Below are 22987 nucleotides of genomic sequence, written 5' to 3' on the forward strand. Positions count from 1 at the left end.
GTGCTGCAGCTTCTCAAGAATGCCGCAAGACGGCTGCTAATGAGAAACTGCACTCGCGAAACCGAAATCGAAATCGGCAATTATTGGAGCGATGGTTATTTAGAGCATCGGGTTGAGTAAACCGACGCGGCAAGTTTTTGTCTGGAACGCTTACTAACAGCGTAGTAGCGTCTCGTGACTACTTGCACTGAGTTTGCTAAGCTACGCTCGTCTAGCGCCGCCCTTTTGTAGCTGGTGCAGTTCAAGCTGCTGATTGCTGCCTTTGCTGCGCCCACACTCGCTACCTGCTGCTGCTGCTGGTGTGATCGCCGTGGTCGTTCTAAAGCAGAAGTGGTCGGTGGAAACTGTGGCGATGATCTCCTTGTTATTGTCGTAGCTGCGTCTCAGAGGGCGGCTTCTAGCGCACTGTATGTAGAAGTGACATGACTGTGTTCAAAGCCAGGTAACGACTGTGCGCATCGCGATGCTGAATAGGAAAGGCCTATTTTGGAAAACTGAAGCATACCACTATGGGTACTCGACGCCGTACCAGCTCTTTGACGCTGCGAAAGGTGCGTACCCCGCACGACGTGTGTTTGTTTCGCATTGCTGACATGATGTGCACTTGCGATGTCGCAGGACGTCTGCAAGCTGCCAACAGGCCGCACGAATGTGCGCGTCAAGGCGCAAAAGTCTCTAAAAATAAACCTCGCCCAATAATTTACACCAGCGAGGTGCCGCATTTCTGGGCTGGTCACAGCGAGACGCGCGCCTGTTTCTCGTCATTTACTAAGTCACAATATTGTTCTGTTCCTTTGCAGGCAGCTTATCATTCGTACAAAAGCTGCGCCTTGAAGTCAAACTGCCCGTGCACAACGGCTGTGTAAGTGCCGCGTTCATGCATCTTGATCAGTGGTTCTTTGTTGGCTCTATTTCTCTGTCGCGAATGGATGTTTTTCTATGATGAACGATGGGAAAGAGCATATGAATAAAATGTAAACATCTTTGCACGCTGAGGATCACCTAGACCACGTCGTAATCAGTACAAGATGTCAGATCTTGTTCTGGATACAGCGTGTGCACAACTGGCAGGCTAAGCTGTATCTGAACTAGATCGCAAACGCTTCGTGCGAAATAATCTTCAAACACCACTGTTGTATCCATGCTGTAGTACTACAAGCTCTTATTTTTTCTTTTCCGCAATATTAATGCATGTGACATCCTGCGCTGTGTTTTTCTTCGAAGCCTTTGGTTCTGGACTGCATATTTCTCTTCGCGAGATGATGTCTCGCATTCATTGTCTTTGGAGTACCTATTGCTCTATGTATGTATATCTCTGTCGCTCTCAGCAGCGCTCATGCGTCATGATATGCTTTGTCATCATTTTATGAGATGTTTAATACATGTCTTTATGCATTAGAACATCATTTTATGGCCTGTGTAAGGTTTCATGAAGCTTTCTGTGTGGGCCCGGCATGTGCACTAAGGTTTACATATTGTGCCATGCTTTCTATTTTGCAATATTATGCCTTCAAGGCGAATCTAAAGGGAGTGGACAACACCCATACACTCCTCCTCATCAAGCCGTCATGCCAACTCGCGCATTATGACACTACTAAAGCAGTGAAATACAGACGGGACTGTTTAGTAGCGAAATAAAATGGTTTCTAGGATGAATGTGCACAACGCAACAGCAAGTTTTATGCACACCTAAAAGACAATGGTTGTGTGATGAAAAAGCCCAAATTAAATTTTTATTTCCATGGAGACGAAACGCAAATGGCACCCATATGCTTGCTGTGCATGCACATCTCGGTTAGTCTAAATTAGCCTAGAGCCTTCTGCTACAGCGTCCCTCATAGCCCATGAGTTGCTTTGGGTTGTTAAACCTAATTTGCACACTGCTGTCGCTCACTACTGTATTAGTGAGTGCAGATTTCTACAAAGTTATTTCACGCTGACAGGAACCCTGTTGAGACACACTTGATGTTTGAATAGTGGGTACATACGTCTCTTAAACGTTTCATGCGAATTACTTTTTTATTGTGACAGAATTATTTGTTTTCAGAACTTGCGTTTGATTTCTACACATTGTTAGCATCCTTAGCTATGCTTAGACGGTTCATAGTAGTGTTTTGGCTTTGATATAAATTCGTTGTTTACATTAGGAGCAAGTATTTTGAATTCCTTCTCTATTTTTTTTTTTTTTTTTGCCTGGCATATTGTATTGTAGTGCATAATAGAGTAAAGAGGCAAAAGCCTACTTTCTTTACTATTTTACAAGTGCAGGCCATCATAGAAATGATACCAAAGATCACGAAGAAACATATATACGTATGCAGTAATTTCTGTGAAGCCTATGCTTTTGTAGCGATAGGGGCATGAGGTAGTTTCTCAGGAGTAATGGGTACTGGGCGATGGAGAGGTGCAGTTTAGGTAATGCTGTTGTGCACTTTGACTTGCATCCTGAGATGAAATTAAATGCCTGAACTTTTTAAAAAAAAAAAATTAGATGAATCTTCCTCAGTCTTTCGTGCATTTTGTTCGTGTTTTTTTTTTAATTATTAAAATTGTCTTTGCAGGTGAACACCATATGCTGGAATGATGCAGGCACATACTTGCTTTCGGGCTCTGACGATCAGCATCTGTGCATAACAAATGCACATACACATGTGGTACGCTATATACACAATATATTCACACCAGATAAGGCATAGCGGTAACAACTCAGCGCGACAGAGCTTTTCTCTGGTATGCAGATTCTGGCACAGATAAGAACTGGTCATACAGCAAACATCTTTAGTGCCAAGTTTCTTCCAAGCTCGGGGGATCGTTTGGTGAGTAAGGTTTTGACTATTTTAGCATTTGTCACCAATGTGCCAGCACCTCATACCATACTTTTGTATGTGACATACAAGATGTGGGGTATGTAAAAGATGGAGGCATCAAATTCTTGATTATATCCTTTGATGATATGCAAGAAATACGTGCTGGCAATGGCTTCGGCATTTGGTTGCAGGTCCTAAGGACACAATTTTGGTCCTAGCCTTCAGTGCTTGAATTGATCACTCGAGGTAATCAGATTAATCTGGAACCCTTTAAAGCATCTCTCATGGCCTGTGCTGTCACTTCGGGATGTTAAACCACATAATCCACCTTTTTCACGCAGCTGCTCTACGCACGTGCACTTCTCTTCCAGCCTCTTCCGGTTGAAAACTAACTGCCAGCCCTAACTGTGTTAGTACAGTTCATTTTAAGGACAGGCACGCTCGCGATGGATGGTGGCAGCTGTTAAGCACACATGTTGGCTTTTTTGCAGGCAGAGCTAACTGCTTACAAAGCTCGTTCACAGCTGTGTCTCCCACTTTCGGTTGCTTGCAACCATTAGGAGATGAATTTTTCTTACTGCCAGAGGGTGCCACACTAAATGAAAAAGGCAAATATGTGCATTTTTTTTTTTTTTTTCATATGCAGGATGAAAATGTGGATGTAATTCTGTTATGTGCAACAAATGCTTTGTGATAGAATTTCTTCTTTCCTGCAGTTTCGGTTTTGGTTTCAGCAACCGGATGGTGGTTGTGACATCGCAAGTAGGCTTGAAATCTCTTGGCATTTACAAAAACTGGTGTACAACTCGCTGCTTGTGAAGAGTTATGCCAGTTCTCTTAAGCCCCATGATTACTCGTATGCCTACTGATAACCTCGCAGCCACCATACAGTGATTTTGTATTAAATTTGAAACTAAACTGCTGAAGAAATTCAGTCGCTGATTGTCTACCGGATATAGGCAAGTACACATGGTGATTCACATGTTTTAATCCCCTAGTGGACAATTCTTTTTTATACCATACCAAAATGCCAGTCTTTTTAATTTCAGGAAGTCATAGTATGCTTTACATAAAGCATCTTTCACTCTCTCTCGGTTTAGAAACTGGGATGCTGTGTGGGTGAGCTTGGGTACACAGGCTGCATTTGGATGGGCTTGAAATGCAAAAAAAGTTCGATGTTGTGAAATTTCAGCATGCATTCAAGAGCTCCCTTTGTAATGCTGGGATGTATAAAAATAAGGTAATTTTTTATGCAAGTATATCCCCTTTGTTGTATGCGCCTCTCAGAACGCCTTCCTGGCAATATATGTAAGCAGCCACACATTAGCATATTGCAGCTCATCATTATTGTATCTGCGACCCCTGCAAGAAAAAGGTGACCTTTTTCAAATTCCTTTATTTAACCATTGTCCGTGCAGTTTGCAGGGAAAAAAGCTCATAAGCTCATCCACCTATCGATTTTGTGCTATTCCTTTGCTGTGTTTGTCTTACCTTTTTATTAATCTGTTCTTTCCAAATCCACAGACTTCTGCGGTACACTTTGTAATGGCATGGCTTCACGCATGCTTTGAAAAACATTCCATGAGAAATTTAGTGTGCATTTTTTTTAAGCTTTGATCATAATCTGCACTCTTTAAATCAGTTTCACATTTTATCCTCCCGTTCTTGCTGCCTATTGTTCTAAACCAATTTGTCCCTGCTGTGTAGTGATTGCTAAGGACATGAAAACAGCGGCGCATAAAAAATGCAATGAAATTTCAGGTGGTATCGTGCTCTGGAGATGGCGCCATCCTTTTCTCGGATGTGGAGCGCCCTGAAACAAGCTTGCGCAACCTGTTCAACTGCCACTTTGGCACTGCGTACGAGATTGCCACCGTCCCCAATGACCCGCACAGCTTCCTCTCATGCGGCGAAGATGGTACGGTGCGCTGGTTCGACCTGCGCACCAAGACGAGCTGCTCTGCAGATGACTGCTCTGAGGTTTGTTTAACGCGCTAGCAGTAGTATGACTAAACAGGGGAAGCAGTGGTATGTTGAACCTCTGTGGAGAAGCAAGTTGAACTAAGGGGAAAAAAAAAAAACGGGGATGAAGTAACTTATGTCTGGTAACACGGTCGAAGAAAGCTCCCCACTTGGGCACTCCTCATAGCCTGAGGAGAGCCCATATTGGCCAGGCATGCTTTTGATCATTCTGCCATGGTTTCGTGTGATAGTGTTCAACTGATCAGCCTAAATACCTGTAACAGAGTGCGACATATAAAAGGTCTGACGTCAAGACGGTGTTGTCGATGATGATTGCTTTTATAAGGTGGCAAACAAGAGTGCAACGCAACAAATCTTGAATACTGAAAATATTAGAGATTTGTTGCCATTTTTCTTTTTATTTCGCCTTTTCTGCGAGTTTCAGTGCTTGATAAAAGTCTGGGTTGAAGGTTAAAGTGAATTTATTGCTAGGAAAAATTAAAAAAAAAAAAAAGATTAGAGGGGTTCAACGCTGCTGAACCGTATGTGGAGCGAGAGCTTTCGGTGCGGGCAACTGGCTGTTGTCGTTCGTCTCTACCAGGGTGGCAACTACCGAGTTATCACCAGCGGTTTCTTCTTCTCCTTCTCTTCCTTCTTCTTCTTCAATAATGCTGCTAATTGAGCACTACGCATTCATGCTCTATTGACAAGACTCCTGTGCTATTTTCGGTTTATACCTAAGCTGTGCTGTTCTTTTTTGCTGAATCTGCAGTGGAGAAATGCTAAAGCAGTGCATAGATGTGCATAGAAAAATTGCTCATAGGAACTCTCTGTTATCGGACGCGACATGTACATTGTTTTTTAGCTAGAACAGTAGAAGAGTTCTAACATCTCATCCGTGCTTGTTTTTGTTTATTGCAGGATGTTCTCATCAACTGCCATCGAGCCATCACTTCCATTGCTGTGAATCCATTGACTCCATACCACCTAGCTGTCGGCTGCTCAGATTCTGCAGTCAGGGTGTTTGACAGACGCATGCTGGGCACACGAGCAACTGGCGAGTACTTGGTCTTTTGAGATTTCTCTTCCTAATCTATTTTTTTTTGGCACTGTACGAGGTGGGCTTGGCAAGGCTGATATATGCTTGCATATATTAACCCCTCTGTTGAAGTTTTGCAATGTTGAGGCTAAGTGATGATTCTGGGTCGTTTCAGTTCAGAGATCAAATACACCATCTACTGGTGGCGTGTCACATTTGCCCTGTTGGCTGATTGAGGTACTGATGACTCGCCAAGTGGATGTTCTGAGCCAGTTTTTCAGGATGGCTGGTGTTCGTGACGATCTTGCAAAGCTAGTGTGTCTTATGAATCAAGAAATTGCCACTAATGTCACTTCCGGTGGTGCAGCCTGTAAACCTGAAGAGAACTCTGCCAAAACTAAAGTCGCTTATTGTCACACTGCAAGTTGATGGAAGGAGTGGGAGTGCTTATCCATTCTATGCAAACGATGAAGGGATTGTAGCTGTTCCAGTAGACAAATTATATATTCACGGCTGCTCTTCTCACTGACTGTAGAATGGCTAGTATTCAAAGTGAGTTGCTGACTTACAGGTCTGTCTCAAGTGCTTGGAAAGCTCATTCAGTGTATTGCACCTCATATCAGGCAACTTCATGAGCAACAGCATGGATGCCATGACGTCACGACTCACTGTTCCCGAATTTGAGGGTCGAAGCCACCGAATCACCTCCTTGACGTACAGCCCCAATGGCCAGGAGATGCTTGTCAGCTACTCTTCAGACTACATATACCTGTTCGACGCAATGGTATGTAGCACATGCCTTGACTGCGGCAATACTGTGTGAAATGAGCATTAATCCGCAGTTACTCCCGAGATCTAAGAACCTTCAATGCAGCAGTTGTACTGGGCCTGACAGTGCCCCTGCCCCCCTTTTTTTTAATTTTTCCTGCAAATTAATTATAGAATGCCGGTGAACTTTGATGCGTTCAGCGGAACGCTGGTTGTGTTCGACAAGGGGCGCGCGATGTACCATGTGCAGCAGCAACACTCAGGCTTTAGCATTTCGCCACTGCAGATTCTGCAGTGCTTCGGGAACATTTAGTGCTGCAACACACATGCAGTGTGTGGTCTGCAAGCATGGGCGCCTGATTAGCACAGCAAAATAATGTTTAATAATTGAGACACAGCAAACACAATCCTGTCAAAACGCCCTGGTGCTGCACAATATTCCGCGATTAACCGAGTTAAACTGTCTGTATTTTTTAAAATTTTGTGGTAGCCTAGCAAATGTTGTTTTCTAGTGCGTTAGTGTATAAAATGTTTTGAGGGGTAAGAAAGCGGTTAGTCTTGGCCCAAACGCATTTGCTGGCATTATCATTTGGCATCATTATTGCTGGCATCAACTATGGTGTGCCATGTGGTGACCTGATTCTGTTCGCATGGCATTTTGGTGGGATTGTTGCTCGGTTCGGTCAGAGCGACTTGAAGCATTGCCCTGCCTCTGGCGATTCTGGCCGAAGAGCAGTTTTCGAAAACATTGCACTGGCAATTTCTTATTTATCTAAGGCAAAAAAAAAAAAAAAAAAAAAAAAAAACGAATGCAGGCGATGTGAAACAAAGAGTGGTCTCTGCTTACTGTGCTGAGGAATCATGCAGTCTGCATTTGTTTCGCTCTCGGTGAGCACTTGTGATGCACGTCTGCTTGTAGAGCTTTCTACAAGCAACAGCAAGATGCTGGAATGCCAGTACTGCAGACCCTAATGGTTCTGCGCATTCCAGTTTAGATGTCACTTCCAGCACTTGGAAGTGGCCGTCCTTTTTTGACTTTCAGCTTGAAAATGAGCAATCCCTGACACACTTGCTTGTAATTATGAATGCCATCTCTTGCTTTTAGGATTGGCTGTTGTGAAATGCTGAAAAAAAAAAAACAATTACATAGGGAAAATTTTCATTATTGCTTGCCTTTAAAGAAAGTATATTGCAGTTGATGTGAATAGTTTTGAAACTGAAACCATCAGCTACTCTGAATTCCTGCACACCATCTCAGAGCCATCATTTCTCACCATTACAGCATTTTGATAGCAGGCTCAAGCAAAAAACACATTTCATTTATAGATCAGTAGAGCCAAGTTTTGGTGTTGTTGAGTTACTGATTCAGATGCAGTGTAAGATGTTAAATCAGGAAGCTAGGTTGGAATTATGAATTTTTTATCGCGGTAAAGTGCATATAGTTGGTACTCGACGAAAAATTATTTTTCCTCTATCTCGTGTTCAGGGAACATTATTGACATTAAACAACATTCAAAGCGTCGTCATCTTCAGAGCACAATAATAACATGCATTTTCGGTGATTGCAGTGTTGGTTCATCCTTCCTTACACAGTGTGTCCATCTGATTCACACACACACTGTGTGCTTTTTTTTGTTTTTGCAGGGAAGCGGACAAGAAGAACCAAAGGTGTATGGTGCAGAGGGAAAAAGCGGCAGCTCTGCAGAGGTGATGTGGCTGTTATATAAGCACCACAGATGGTAGCCAGTGTATTTATGTTTGCCTGGGTTGTGAAGTTCTTGGTTAGCTGCATTGTTGATAACAGAGGTTATTGCTGGAAAAATGGCTTCACATTTGCATATCATGGTGTTTTCATACAAAACCTTTTGGGTGTTGATTTCGCTTACTGCCAGTATGTAATGTGCCACATATAGCTGGGACATATGTTTGGTACTTGGTGTGGAAAAAAAAAAAAGAACAATTTTCAAGCCAGACATTTTAAAACAGATTCAGGAAAGTATTTTTAAGGTGACACATTTATGCTTTATGGTAATGGTTGAATAGCTCTAGTGAGTAATGTTTTTGTCTGTTTAAATAGTTTTACACGAGTGGGGGCTTTAAATGGTCCAAAATGTGCCAGTCTGTTCACACAACACCTTTTAATAATGGAATGAGCCAAAAGGAGTATAGTTGAGACCCTGGAGCAGTGTAGACATATGAGGGCCTGACAGAAATGGCAGTATAATCAGAAATGGCACTGTAATCAGGGGGAGTAACCATTTCTTTTGTGCAGTATTTGCATAGTGCTTATAGAGATGAAAAGTGATACTTTTTTCTTTACTGGATGGTATAATTTGTAACCGAAGGGTTAATTAACCGTGGCACGCTGAAATTGGCATGCAGGTTTGCATCGTTGTAAAGTAGAGACCCCAAGTTATTGGATTCTGTTTTTTCATGGACAGTGGCATGTGGGATTTTGGGAACGACAGAATAGGAGGAGTTTAAGTAATTTTGCGCAATCGTTTTTTGCCAAACTTTTGTTTCCGTCGACGTGGACAGTTGTAAGTCACGGGTACTCGTAGAACAATGACACATTCTTTGCTTTGTTAGCTTATGGGACTGCAGATGATGTGCATGTTACTGGCTTTCTGCATCGTAGCCACCAGAAATTTGAAAGAGAATTGAAATATAGAGAAATTGAAAGGGTTTGATGACCTAGCTCCCTAAGCCTGCCTGGGAAAGTGAAGGAGCATACGGCATACTGGGTGGAAACTTGGTCATGTCCTCCTTCCTCTCATAAAGTGTTAATGTGTTGTGAATGTTTAGGCGAAGCCGAAGGAATGCCACGTGTCAATGAAGCGCCTTCGTGTTCGTGGTGACTGGTCGGACACAGGGCCCAATGCCAGACCCGAGTGCGAAATGAGAGGTGAGTGTGTGGTTGTCTCATTTGGGAGTGGGGAAATAAAGACTGCAAGTGGTGGTGTATGCTGCAGTGGGGAAATAACTATGACCGATTCTGTTTCTAGAAATTTGCTCCACCTTGACGGAGCCCTACAGACATATCTTACAAATATCTCTTGAGCCTTCCATGTAGACGTCCACCGTGAGCAATGTTGCATTGTAGTGTTATCTTCTAGAATTTTGTGTTGTAAGTGGTACGGTAGAATCTTGATGGTACGAATTTTGCAAGGTCGTGAAAAGTATAAAAAATTTGCGCGTATCAAAGCACGGTCAGTGCATTTATGCAGGCATGTATGACTGACGGGAGTTATCAACAACTGCAAATCACTGCTTGCGATATGTACTTTGTGACTGCCAATTATGGTGTTGGCAACGTTAGATTGCTTATTGCTCAAGAGTGCAGGTACGACTTTCGTATTTGTATCGCCTGTACTGACATGGGAGAATATTTGGACCACTTGAATTTCCGGACGTCGTGCACAAAGTACTTTGGTCAACGAATTTGCTCATCATCCGAAAAATCACGTCAGCCGTGATCACATCGTTGAGGTTCTACCGTAACTGGGAGGCTATGTCTGTGTACCGTGCGAGCTGCAGTAATGCTGCCTAGCTTGTTCTGCCTAGTGAACTGAACTGTGCTGTAAGTGTTCCCTCACGTGTCCATTATTTTTCTGAGCATTCCGCCTTTGCATTCCAGCACTCGGCGAACAGCAGCCACGATCGCTTCATGCCAGCCTGATGCAGCGTATGTCTGACGTGTTGACGCGCATGTTCAACTCAACTACCGGAGCCAATAGAACAGCGGGTGCCACCTCAAGGCCCCGTGCAGGCTCTTCGCTGTCGTCGTCGTCCTCGCCTTCACCTGGACCGAGTGGAGGAGAGAGCTCCACTGACGAAGACGCTGAGGCAACTGTGGCAAGGCATTCGCGAAGCCTGAGGCTTGCCCGAGGTGAGTGACGCACATTTGCTGGCTGCAGGTCAACAGTGGGCAAGGCAGAGAGTTTTTTGTTTGTTTGTGTACGCTGGCTTGTTATATAGAGTTTTTCTCTACTGGATACTGATGTAGCTCTGGATGAGAAAAATGATTAAGAGAGTGGAAATCCACTAAAGTGTATGTGCATAGTGAGGGACAGTTATATGTGTGAATTTTATTGTGTTCAGCTCACCGTTCTACTGGTGCATTTAATTTTCTACCGCTAGGAACTCTGATGGGGCAACACGATAAATGCAACTCATCTTGAGCTGTTTAGTTCGACCTATAATGTCCTTAGTGGCGGAGCTTTCCAAAGCAATTCACCTGCAGCTTTGTGCATAATGTCAAACTCTTAATGTTAAATCGTAGGAAGAGTACAATTGTTAAAGGCCATTATGGTTGTTTTCACTTGCATGCATTGCCGTATATGTGCTTGCAGCCATCAAGCAGCGTATTCGCCGGAAAATGGCCAGCCGGGCTGCCCAGCTGGAGGGTTCGGAGCAGGAAGGGGATGCTGCAGTCCAGGGTTCGTCCTCAAACATGGCAGCCCTGGACCTGTCCCAAGCGAGTACCAGCACATCTGGTCAGGCGGCTTCTGATGGCATCGAGCAACAGAACCGATTAGGGGATGCTTGTCACGCATGCACCTGGTACGTCGCTCCTTTAGACTTTGTACGAGTGATTGGGAATGCACCAGATTGCTTCACGGTACGAAAACTACTATCAGCACTTGGTTCACTATGGTATGCTAGCTAATTGGTTCGGAAATCCTTTCAGGCAGTGTGAGTAGTGTTAAGCAGCACGAGACTTACCAGCTGTGATGTGACATATTGGGAATGTGCGTGGACATACTTGTCGATCATCCATCATATACACACTTTCTTCCTTTCGCCATCTTTCTCAGTGTGGGGTAGCATTCCACAGAATGATCACTAAAGCTGCCTCTCTCGTTATTTTTTTATATATACATAAGTAAACCTCTCTCATTTTATGGCGCATAAGTGACAGGGGCTAACCTGTGTTAAATGCAGGTTTTTTATCGTGGCATGATACAGCAGCTGGATAACATATACAGTAAAATCTTAATAAATTGGCCTTCAAGTAACCAGGAATGATGTTCAGATAACCGAAGAGTTTGAATTATTGAATGTTAAAAAATAAGTTCATTTTTATCACAGTAATTTTGTTTAACAAACACCTGTAACATACGAGGATTGTTGAATAAGGACTGAGATTGGGTCTGGTTTTCTTTGCTGTGAGCTCGCTGTGCCGTCTCTCGGCGTTTTTGGCAAATTCTGCGGCTGCATTGATATCACACCATGTGCCCCGTCTCTGTGGCTTTCATGTGGCAGCAGCAGTATTCATTCAAACAGGAGATAGTATTGCGTTGCCTTCCAAGGTGCTGGTTGTGTGAACCATGTGGAATCAACCTGCATAAACAACACAATGGTTTCAAGTTTTGTGTGCGGCTTAACCAAATGGCCACAGAAACATACGCCAATTTGACACATGCATTTGAGTAGGACGCCACGTCCTCTTCAATTTGTTTTCGGTGGTTCAAGGCTTTCAAAGAGGGCAGGGAGATCTTGAATTGCAGGGAGATGATGAATACTTGTTGCAGGCACTTTTAAAGAAACCATCAAACAGCGGCTACAATGATCAAGTCGTGAGAGCATAAATCTCAAAGAAAGTGGTCCGAACTTGTAGGAAATAGAAAACTGCACGACGACAAAGCCTGAGCTCACATTACGAACACCGAGGTCTGATTTTTAGCTCGGAAAAGTGTACAACTGTCCCTCATCCACACTATAGTCCTAGCCGGGCCTACTTAGACATTTTCTGGTGCCCCGCGGCAAAAGTGGGACTAAACTGAAGTCAGTTTGATACAGCACAGAATGCTTAGTCAAGGCTTTGGAGGCAGTTTTCAAGCACATGGCGAAAAATGATGGATTCGCCCATTTTTACAGGCATGACAGAAATGGTGGGACAAGTGCATTTCGTTGAACGAAGAATGCACACTTTGATGGTGCTTAAACTCCTAATCAGTGATTCTCAGAAATAATTTAGAGAAGCAGTTTCAGTCATTATTGAACTACACTTGTAGCTCTCTATGCATTAAAAAAAAAACAAAGTGACAGTGACAGGTATTTTGCCGTTTCTTCAAGCGTTTTTCCTTACGTACACTGTGAGGAACGTTGAAGATTTAGACAAGCTCTCGTGCTAGTTGGTATTGCATTGTATTGGTCACTAGTGCTGAGAGGTACAGAGTGAGCACAACACGATAAGGCAGGTGCTTATGGCCCAGTATGTCGAAGAAGTGTTCCATTCATAAGTGCCTCCGCAGCCCTTTTCGCAGTGCGGCGCATTACCAGTGGTGCCTTTTCACTTCTGGCCCATCACATTGTGAAGTTGCTGTGCTGCAGCAACTGTCTGCTGAAGCATTCTTTAAAGCACAACCTTTCAGCCTACTCAAAAAGGGAAAAAGGAAAGTGTGCGCTAGAGGGAGAAATATATTTCGTAAAACAGAAAGACCAGTGATGAAAAAAGTAGCAGCCGAATCTGCTTGACTGGCTGATACTTTTTGATTGTTATTGTACCTGAGGTGTGCGGGCACAACTGTTCCAGGTGATCAAGGTTTGAGGTCTACTTGGATGATCGTTATTCTATTTGGTTGTATGTCAGAGTGACCATCCACACAAATTAGCTGGCCCAAGTTGCCTATAATTTGAATTAGAGTGCCCGGCATCATAGACTTGAATGAGCATTGGCCGGGACTGTGCTCCTAGTTCAAATTTTCTAGATTAACAGGTGTCAAATTAACGAGAATTTATTATATTTCATTCCAGCTGCTACTTTTTGAGATTATTCATTCTTTTTGGAGTTACACTGGCTGGATAGGGTGTTCTACTTCTAAAGAGTGAAATTTTAAGCTGCATTTACTTTTTGATTGAGTGATTGTAAAATCTAGTCCTCCCGTAATCATGGGAAAATTCAGTTGCAAAAAAGAATTAAAAATATTTTTCCAACCGTTATTATGGTAGGGCATTAGCAGTGTAAACATAGGCTAGTGGAATTTCTCCTCTTTGTAAAGAGTTATATTCAGTACTTGTTGTGATGGTCTCATTAAATAAAAAATTGGTAATATGAAAAAAAAAAAAAATTCAAGAAAAGCCAGTGAGAGTGACCAAATAGTGCATTTTGATTTGACTTATCCTCATGGCAGACCTGCAATAATTTGATAGGCTTCCTAGCCCAGCCTACCACTGTGATGTTAATAGACAAGGATGGAACAGAGCACAAACCCGTTTAGTGCTTCTGTACCGTTTTTTTATGGTGGGAGAAAATTGCACGATCATTTTTAAATACAATGGCTACTTGCTTTTTCTATTTTGATATTTCTTTAAGGAACCTGTTTCTTTGCTTCTGGCCTTGATTCTGGCAGGAAAAACATGAAGGCATATTAAGGACAAAGCTATCCTGTTGTTTGCGGTAAATTTTTATATCTGTGAACCCTTTGTAATTGCCGATGTTCATTTGGAAACTAAACATGTTTTCGTTGCCAAGACATTTGAAGTTAAAACTTACATTTTTATTTTATTACCCTAATTCAGACTCATGATTTTAGTGAGACATGAATTTACTTTCGTAGGTTGGTTTCCTTTAATTTTCCGTGCATGGCTTTTGTTCTCACCTCTTTGTACAATGATGAATGCGCACAAGTGATTGCGATAGGAAATTTTCCTTTGTATTTTGGGTGCGTAATTCTGCATTACCTGTTCTCTTCAACAGCATAAGCAATCAAAATCTCTCCTGACATCACTTAGGCTGATTTCTGAATGACTATGGAAAATTAATCTGTGCACACATGCCCGGGCACCTGTAATAAACCAGTAACGATAGTCAAAGCCATTTCACCTTAATATAACATTGGCATACAGCTGCAGAAATTTTAGGTAGTTTAGTCAGTATTGCCCTCTGTTGCAGAAAGTGCACTCCCACTTTGTTTGCATGACACAGTTTGAAGATGTGGTTTGTGCAGTGTTGTGAGGATTTGGTAATCTTTTCCAAACACAAATGAAAACTGTTGCCATTTTTTACTGTCAGAGTACCATACGTGATATTCTGGGCATGGCAGGCTAGAAGGCAGCAAGCCACGTGATACTGGCTGCTTCTTTCAGTCAGTAAAACTGTAGTGCAGTTCTGTCAATTGATACTAGTACTACATACTAACTGCTGATGTTTGCTTTCTCGGCTTTAGTGGTAGCAGCGGTGCAGGGCAGGAAAGCCCCAACTCTGCCACTCGCTCATCACCGTCAGTGGTGCGCCAGCACTCACCAAATCCATCAGACGACGACGACGATGACGCCGCTTTCCAGGACTCTGTTGAGAGCATATCTGAAAACGAGTGCTTCCAGTCAGCCGCAGAGAACATATCTCCTGCACGTGAGAACGGCAAAGGCAGCACGCTGCTGGAGGATCTCTCATCAGCATCGAAGGAGATGGGTACATATATTTGCTGAGCTTACTGCTGCTTGCGCTGTTAGCTGTCGATAATTGCACATAGGTAAAAAAGAAAATATAATAGTTTGTTCTCATCGTGTGAAATTTGTACTGAAGGGAGGATCCTTTCGGATGCACATGTTGACTAGGCATTGGCATGTTGACTAGACATTGGCTGGAATAAAATGGTAGTTAGTGCTAATGAGACTCCACTGTTATTCTGATGTTAATGTGCAGAGAAGTCTTTAAAAGTGTGACGTAGTACTAAAATTTTCACTGAAATGATTATTATAAATTGTACACAGGTGAAGCCTATGCATGTATATTGAATCCTGCTGCATTGTTACAAATTCCTGCAGAAAGGAAAGAATTAAGAGTCTATTAGCAAACAGTTAATTTGTTGTTGTTACCTGAAAAAGAGTGTATAAGAGCGTGTTATAAAAAAAAAATGGAGTTGACAGCTCCATTTACAAGGCAAGTATGTCATTGTGCAGAGACTCATTGTTCTGCTGTTCTCTCCAGGAGCTACATCCGGAGCAGCAAGGGATTCCAGTGCCGGAAACACGAGTGAGGACGAGAATCCCAACCTGAACGACGAGTCTGCATTTCATTGGAGGAGGTGGGCTATTGTCTTCATATGGTAGTTGACTTGGCAAACATTTCATCCAAACATGATAATGTCCTGGTCAGGCCATATATACATGTGCAGGAGGTTCATGTTGAGAGGGAGCCTTAAAGTCCTGTGCATGTAAATGTGAACGCGATTTTATTTTATAACAAGGGAGTAATTACTTACTGACATCCATCCAAGTGCAGCCGTATGGCTACAGAGGAAAGCTGTGCAGCTTTCTCTGAAACTTCATAGTTAAAGAACAATTTGTCCTGGTCCAGAGGTCGAACTCGAGACCACAGTCTTTCCAACGCAGTCGCTAACCAAATAGAAGTCTCGGCATCTGTACGCCTCAAGATGTGTTGGCAGAGTGGGTGACTAAAGAAATGCCAGAGGTGTTTTGAAGGAGCATAGTGAATGGAAATATTGTAAAGAAATCATAAAATGAACTGCTGGTGTCAGGCAATCGCTGGTCTACCTTGTCTCTCTGCTTTTATCGTAGAATGTGGTGCAAATTGTGCTTCTGTGCTGCCTACTGCTTGGATTTTAAACGGCACTGCCTGTTTTTTGTTTTACTTTGCAGACAATCTGCAACGCCACCCCGAGTGCCTTCGGAGGCGAGCCCATTGCGCACTGGTGAGAGTACCTCACCTGCCAGCAGCAGAGCGCATTCTGTGCCAAGGTGACCCAGTTTTTTTTTTCTTGTTTTTGTTTTTAATTGCTAACAGTAAAGCCAAGCAGGCGAGATGTATGCTCTTGGGTTCAAGTTCTGATGGGAGTTTGGCATGGGCTGCTTTAAGATTGGCGTTGATGGTCTGGCGACATTTAATATCTGCCACGTTTTCCAATGTCAAATCTGTGCTGCTCATTTCTCTAGGTGGTGCTCAGCGCGTGCCACAGCTGCGACACTCTAGCGTCATAGCTGTGATACCAAAGGCTCACTGTCCTGTGATTATTGCACAAATGGCAATGACGGAAATGTTTGATAGCCCCGCCACGATGGCTCAGTTTCTACGGTGCTCAATTGATGAATTCAAGCATGCGAGATCGAATCCCGGCCGGGGCAGCTGCTTTCTGGTGTAGGCAAAACGCAAGGCGCCAGTGTATTGTGCAATGTCCGTGCACGTTAAAGAACCCCCAGGCGGTCAAAATTTCCGGAGCCCTCCACTGTAGTGTCCCTCATAGCCCGAATCGTATTGGGACATTAAACTCTCTAAACCAAACCAAAATGTTTGATTCTTGTTTTAGCTGGTTGGCAGTGTGGAACTCTGGAGGTCATCAAGACATTGCGAGCTTCTCAACAAGGTGCGATGTACAGTTGACAGACATGAATATATGTGGCCAAGCTATTTGGACAAGGTGTTACACCTCCTGTGTGTGCGAAACAAAACAGTGTCATGCAGATGTGCACAAAGCACATGCTGGGCACTTACTCTGACATCACAGATTACTGTAGAACGTCATTTTAATATCAGACTATTTTTTCCTGACTTGAACAACCTCTTAGTGCTATCCCTGACACCTTGTGTCGAGCAGCGCTAACAAAGGCTAGCACAAGGGACGACAAGACCGACAAACACAACGCTGACTAATAGCTGAAGTTTCTATTGCTTCTTCTTCTTTTTCAATGGGAAGAAAAAGAAGAAATATACACCGATGGCGCCAATTTGGAAGAATACACAACATACAAAAAGAAAGAAGAAATTATGGAAGTAGCAGCAAGTACACGCTTTAAAATCGGTAGAAATTATCACTCTCCCAAATGTGACAGCTCTTTTCGTAGGAGTGCGAATGAAGCTAACCTGGCACATGCATTTTGCTGTTTCGATATGTTGTGAGCATCTACTATTTCCCTCGCAGTTTTGTTCCAGTTTTTTTTTTGAGTTTGCAGCTGTTTCATGCTACAGTGGCATGCACCGTTTTTCTTCTTTCTTTGCCCATTCACAATACCTCCAGCGAATTCAAAGGTGTCCAGAAGGTACTTTTGAAACCTTATGGAAGTGTTCTTTTAGTCTTCCATTTCACCTTTTTACATGTTATAGAAAGAGCTGGAGTGCAGTCCATGACAGTAGGATTTTGTTAGTGAGCTTTTTAAGCATTACGCTGCGATACATACTATACCTCTTTTTACGAGCTTAGAATGGCGTGGTCCATATAGGAGGAGAGGCTTATTGCCTCCATGTTCGAAGGTCCACCAAACATATGTAGAGGTGAAGTACAGGCCAAGGTCTAGAATCTTAATGCGGTTCTGAAAAGGGGTTTGGACTGAATACTAGACACCTCAGCTTTGAATTACACTCTAGTGTACTTAACAAAATCAAGGTAGTAATTAACAGATCTGAAAGATTTCACAACCTCAGTTGTCTCAAGGCAGTCACTACGACAATAGTCACTCATCTGGCGAGAAAAATGTCACCGAGTATGGGGGCGATATAAGAATCTATGTATATATTTTCTTTTTTCTTTATGGAAATGAATGAGCACTCTTTCACTCTGTGAATATTGATTGCAAGTGCAAAGTGAGCAACATTAAAAACCTTCGCATTGAGATTCCAAATGCGTTTTAAAAGGCAATCACGCCATGTCGATAAATGCATTTTCCGACACTAGCTGTAGCTCGTCAAAGGGAATTGAACAGAACAAATTGCAATTTCTTCTTTTTATGTGTTTTATGCATCTTTGCACACTGGTGCCATCTGTGAAAATTTACTATTATTCTTCTTCCAATTGAGGCGATAAAACCTTCAGTTGTTAGTTAGCGCTATGTTAGTCTGTTTTCTCGTCTTCTGTGCTTGTCTGTGTCTGCGCCATTCCGCACAACATGCTTCACCAACTATAACCTGCCAAAATGTTTTATCCCTGGCAGTCCTCCAATTCCTCCTAGGTGCACAAAAGAATTCAGACTTGACAATTTCTAGGTTTTCCATGTCAGCGATCTCCCCCCCCCCCCCTTACACACACACACACAACTTGCTGCTAGTTGTTGTCTAGGGAGTTTTTTTGCTGTTCGTTGCAGGCAGAATGTGGTGCCCGACTCGGACAGTGTTTTACGGGCCATGGCTGAAGATCTGCGTCTTGAGAAGGAGTGTGTGGAGGAGCCGGCGTGCGCCAAGACGGTGACCGGCCCTCGTGCCCGCAAGCGTTACACCGGGCACCGCAACTCCAGGACGATGGCAAGTACAGCGCCGACTCGTAATTGTAGTTGCCTGTTTTGGTGTTTCGGCATTGCTGAGGCGAGGAGTTTGAAGCTGAACTGTATAGTTATTCTGCAATTGCAACAACTTCAAAGTACAAGAGAATTTAGAACCTTTACACATCTGTTGCTCCACCAAATGCGAAGTTATTACGAAACCCTGATGTACCCAATCCTAGCATACTACATAATTTTTTTTGGAATCCCCACAAGCTTTGGATGTAAACGAAGAAACGAAACAAAATGAGCTTAAGGTGTTGGATTTGGTCACGCATGTGTGAGCCTCCAAATAGCTTTAAACACCTGGACGGTTTACTTCGGGTCCATTGGAGTGATTGATGCCAAATTGTGTGCCATCCTCCTAATGTACAGATTAAGGAGGCAACCTTCTGGGGCAGCGAGTTTGTGATGAGTGGTTCAGACTGTGGCCACATCTTCATCTGGCACAAGGAGACCTGTGAGCTGGTGATGATCATGGAGGCAGACCACCACGTTGTCAACTGCTTGCAGCCGCACCCTTTTGACCCTGGTATCTCTCTTGTACACTGCATGTTGTGTTTACACTAATGCATGCTGCTTCTATCTTGGGCTTAGCTTACCATTGAGGCCTTTGTAGTGGTGTCGTGTTTGTAGAAATTTCCACGTGTTGTGCACATTATTTTTCTTTTGATTACAACATACTTATTTTCCCTCATTTCTTGGACAGTAAAGGAGAATGTACTAAGCCTGCCTAGACAAATTTCAAACTCCCAAGAGGTGCAGCTGAAAGGCTGTAGTACTAGAGCCCTTTGAGGATTCCAGTAACTCTTTATGATTAGGTGAATTGTTTGTCAACTAACGATTGGCTCGTTGCATATTGCACTTTGGCGGGATAGGATTGGATATGGAATGTTGCTCACTTTGCTCATTGGCCTGTTGGAGCTGTTGTATCTAGCAGCCTCCCAAGTGCAAGCCGAGAACAGGCTCACTGTTTCCTAACAGTGGGACTGCGTTATCTTGAGAAGACAGCGTGACGACGAAATCACCAGAGGACCTAAGTTTCAATTTTCTCAGCGGTGCAGTCACTGAGTGTAACCTTCGTTGCCACGATGCTCACATTGCACAGGCTGGCCATGTGTCAAGTGCGTTCTTGGAGTTGTGAACATATTGTTGTGATATTTCAGTGCACAAACAGAATTTAGAACCTTTGCACGTTTTGCTCTACCAAATGCGAAGTTATCACGAAACCCCGAAGCACCTAATCCTAGAATACTGCATAACTGTTCGGAATCCTCACAAGCTTTTGGATGTAAACATATGGGAATTAGTTCCAAAAGAATGCTGTCCATTCTCTGTTTAATCAACATGGCAGATTTTTTTTTCTTTCTTCCCATCTGTCGCTCCTCTTCTGCAAGACTTGTATTTTAAAGGTTCTCGTGCATGCTAACATTTTGCAGTTGTTCACTTGGCAACTATACAAAATTTTCTTAGCTGTCACAAGCAGTTCATCTCTTGATGTTTGCACTGACATGTTCTAAGTTTTTCTAATGCACTATAAAAATTCCTTCTTGGCCTAATTTTAGTCTGCCTTTGATAGAATTATTTCTAGATGTTGAAACCTACAGTGTTCTTACCTGCAAGTACATGACAGTTGTAAGCGTACTGCTTTTATGGGTGTGAAACCCACCTCCGCTTCATGTTATTGCTTTCCTTTCAGTTTTGGCGTCAAGTGGGATAGACTATGACATCAAACTCTGGGCACCTCTTCGAGAAGAACCTTTCTTCGACACTGAGAAGGCTGCCGAGGTATGCATGTGGAATAGTAGTAGCTGGTAGAGGCCTAAGGTTTTTTGCAAGTACCGTTGATGCTGCTTTGTCAACTGTGTTTGTGGAGGTGGGTTTTAAGGGTAGAGTGCTTTTAGTAAACATTTCTTACTACAGTAAACTCATTAATTCAGCCTTGAAGGGAACCAGACAAAAAGTTCGAATTAATAAAAGTTCGATATAATGAATGGGCCTGACAAAAGCCTGCTGAAAACCCTTCGCGTCACAGTGATTCTATGTGATAAACATGAAACCCAAGTGGGAACGACGGTTTTGTCCGGTTTCTTAAGAGTGCTTTGTTTCGCGTGCATTGCCGGGAACATTGAAGAATCGCTCCAAAATCGTACAGGTCCCCGCTACCCTTTTCGCGATGCAGTAGCACAGAATGGTCCCTTGGAGTTTTGAGGCTGCTTCGCCACACAATATAAGCGGTGAAGCATATTTGCGGTGATGCCATCCAAGAATAGAAATATGTAGTGACAAGCCAAGCAGCAAGCAGCATACGAAACAGCATGACAGGCTGATGCGCCCACTCGCAGCCAGAAAGCTTTATTTCGGAAATGGGGAACTTCTGATTGTTGCTTGCCAGCCATAACGCGAACTAAGTGCGAACCACTGTTCTGTGCAATGCAGGTTTAGGGGAGGATTGTTTGGTGATAGCTGGTTGCATGGACCGTACATCGATGCAATCTCACTTTTGAATTAACTGGTGTGAGCCCACCTGTGTCCAAATAAATGAGCTTCTGATACCATAGACTTTCGTGGCTATCGGCCAGCACTGCGCTCCTAGCCCGAATTAACGGGATTTTACTGTACTGCTATACCATATATTGCGCAGTTGTTGACCTATTTAATAAGGGTGCCTGCTAGCATTCGACCAGCTGCAGACTGCATGCCAGTGAAAGGAAAAACGTGCGTTTATTGTGCAAGGGAAAAAAGAGTCAAACTTATTCATTTTCGTTCACGGCATACCAAAGACGGGATGAAAGACGGTCCTTTGTATTTGCTCATATTTCCAAAACTCTCCCACATCTCTGCTTTACTCAATGGCTGAAGCTGAGGGTGCGGTCATGCAAGTAAGTATATGATATAGATAATCTAGTATGAGAGTTGAAAACTTTCTGGTTTGAAGCCACTTAAGTTGGAAACATCCGGTATAACCATTTTGACGGTAGTCTGTTTCCGGGATAATTTGGTGCAAGCTTAAACTATTGAATCGTGGCACCCACGGTAACTATTTAAAATTATCAAACTCCCAGCTGATAAAAGAAACGTCTAACACGGTGCTATAAAGCAATACCAGCCCATAACTTCGAAATTGGCTTCCTCTCTGTTGCCAGAAGCTTTGTGCTTTGCTCGTTAATGTGCGAGTACGGAGTATTTTTTTTTTGTGCTTGCAGATGATCAAACGCAATGAGGTGATGCTTGAGGAAACCAAGGACACCATCACTGTACCAGCTTCCTTTATGATTCGGATGCTTGCATCATTGAACCACTTACGATCATCAGGTATTTATTCCTTCTGCCCATATAGGCTGTGGCTGTTAAGGGATCTTGCTATAGATTCTAGCCAACAGTCTTCATAGCTTTTTTTTTTGCTGTCATTCTTGCTGAGTGCTTTTGATAGAGTGATGGTATAACAATCCACTAGTGCCCTAATTCAGTTCTATGCTGGTTTCTTGTCACATTGCAGGTTCTGGGATTCAAGGTTGGCGGCGGCTAGTGCGGGAAGCTCGGACTGATGACTCGGATGACTAGTCTACTGCCCAGACAGGCCTATTTTTGTTGTGTGAGCGTTTAAATCAAGACATGGTTAACCGCCCTCTTTACTAAAGAGCAACACATTTCTTTTCTGTTGCAGTTCTGTGCTATTTATTGAAAGTGGTCACCACGAGGTTGCCGCTGTCGATTGTGCAAAGTAAGTTATCTAGAGCATTGTAGGACGGGCTTATGAATAAATGATGACTTTGTGGCCCATGGATGTTCCCTGTTACCACTAATTTAGTCAATACATCTTCTAAAAGATACTCGTTCACATAACCTTCATAATCAGCCAGCATATCTGTGTAGAAAACCCCTATATGTACAAGGTTTTGGCAGTGAGCTGTAACTTTAATAACAAATCTGGGTGGTATTGATGGTAAATTTTATTGCGATAACACTACTGGGCTCAGATTTGACCATGTTATTCTCGAGCCTCTATCGAGCTCAGGCAAAGCTAGTAACGAATGCATAGCAACATAACAAAGTCATGGGTAGCCTTGGATGACTACTTCTCAGCTTTGATGTTATGACCTCTCCTTTGAACTTCGCATTGGCAAAACAACTTTGACATTCAGACCAGCGCTGTTGCATGAAATCGCATAATGCATAAAACCTCTCCTGCTGAGGG

General features: G+C 43.1%; 1 protein-coding gene across 2 annotated transcripts; it reads left to right on the forward strand.

Moving 5' to 3' along the window:
- The first annotated feature begins 99 nt into the window (after positions 1-99).
- Positions 100-22570, forward strand: LOC146208297 (DDB1- and CUL4-associated factor 6-like). Of its 2 annotated transcripts, XM_084592576.1 has the most exons (20): positions 100-551; positions 801-862; positions 2562-2654; positions 2739-2816; positions 4569-4787; positions 5691-5826; positions 6432-6592; positions 8221-8283; positions 9382-9481; positions 10214-10465; positions 10929-11139; positions 14748-14992; positions 15512-15608; positions 16183-16281; positions 18616-18772; positions 19165-19321; positions 20489-20577; positions 21996-22104; positions 22289-22384; positions 22457-22570. In XM_084592576.1, the coding sequence occupies exons 1-19, from the start codon at positions 464-466 to the stop codon at positions 22351-22353; spliced, it is 2481 nt and encodes an 826-aa protein (XP_084448702.1). In that variant the 5' UTR covers positions 100-463; the 3' UTR covers positions 22354-22384; positions 22457-22570. The 2 variants fall into 2 exon arrangements, with proteins under 2 accessions (XP_084448702.1, XP_084448699.1); XM_084592573.1 differs by having other exon boundaries at positions 22289-22570.
- Positions 22571-22987: the final 417 nt, after the last annotated feature.

The sequence above is a fragment of the Amblyomma maculatum genome, chromosome 1 (genome assembly GCF_055883805.1).
Source record: "Amblyomma maculatum isolate TAMU_Amacu chromosome 1, ASM5588380v1, whole genome shotgun sequence".
Taxonomy (NCBI): Eukaryota; Metazoa; Arthropoda; class Arachnida; order Ixodida; family Ixodidae; genus Amblyomma; species Amblyomma maculatum.

What these genes read in the sequence shown, in the direction of transcription:
- LOC146208297 (XM_084592573.1), top strand. Translation starts at nt 464, where the DNA reads ATGCTGAATAGGAAAGGCCTATTTTGGAAAACTGAAGCATACCACTAT. An exon ending in TATACCTGTTCGACGCAATG is followed by an intron (nt 6,593 to 8,220) that starts GTATGTAGCACA and finishes TTGTTTTTGCAG; the next exon opens with GGAAGCGGACAAGAAGAACC. An exon ending in ATCAGCATCGAAGGAGATGG is followed by an intron (nt 14,993 to 15,511) that starts GTACATATATTT and finishes TGTTCTCTCCAG; the next exon opens with GAGCTACATCCGGAGCAGCA.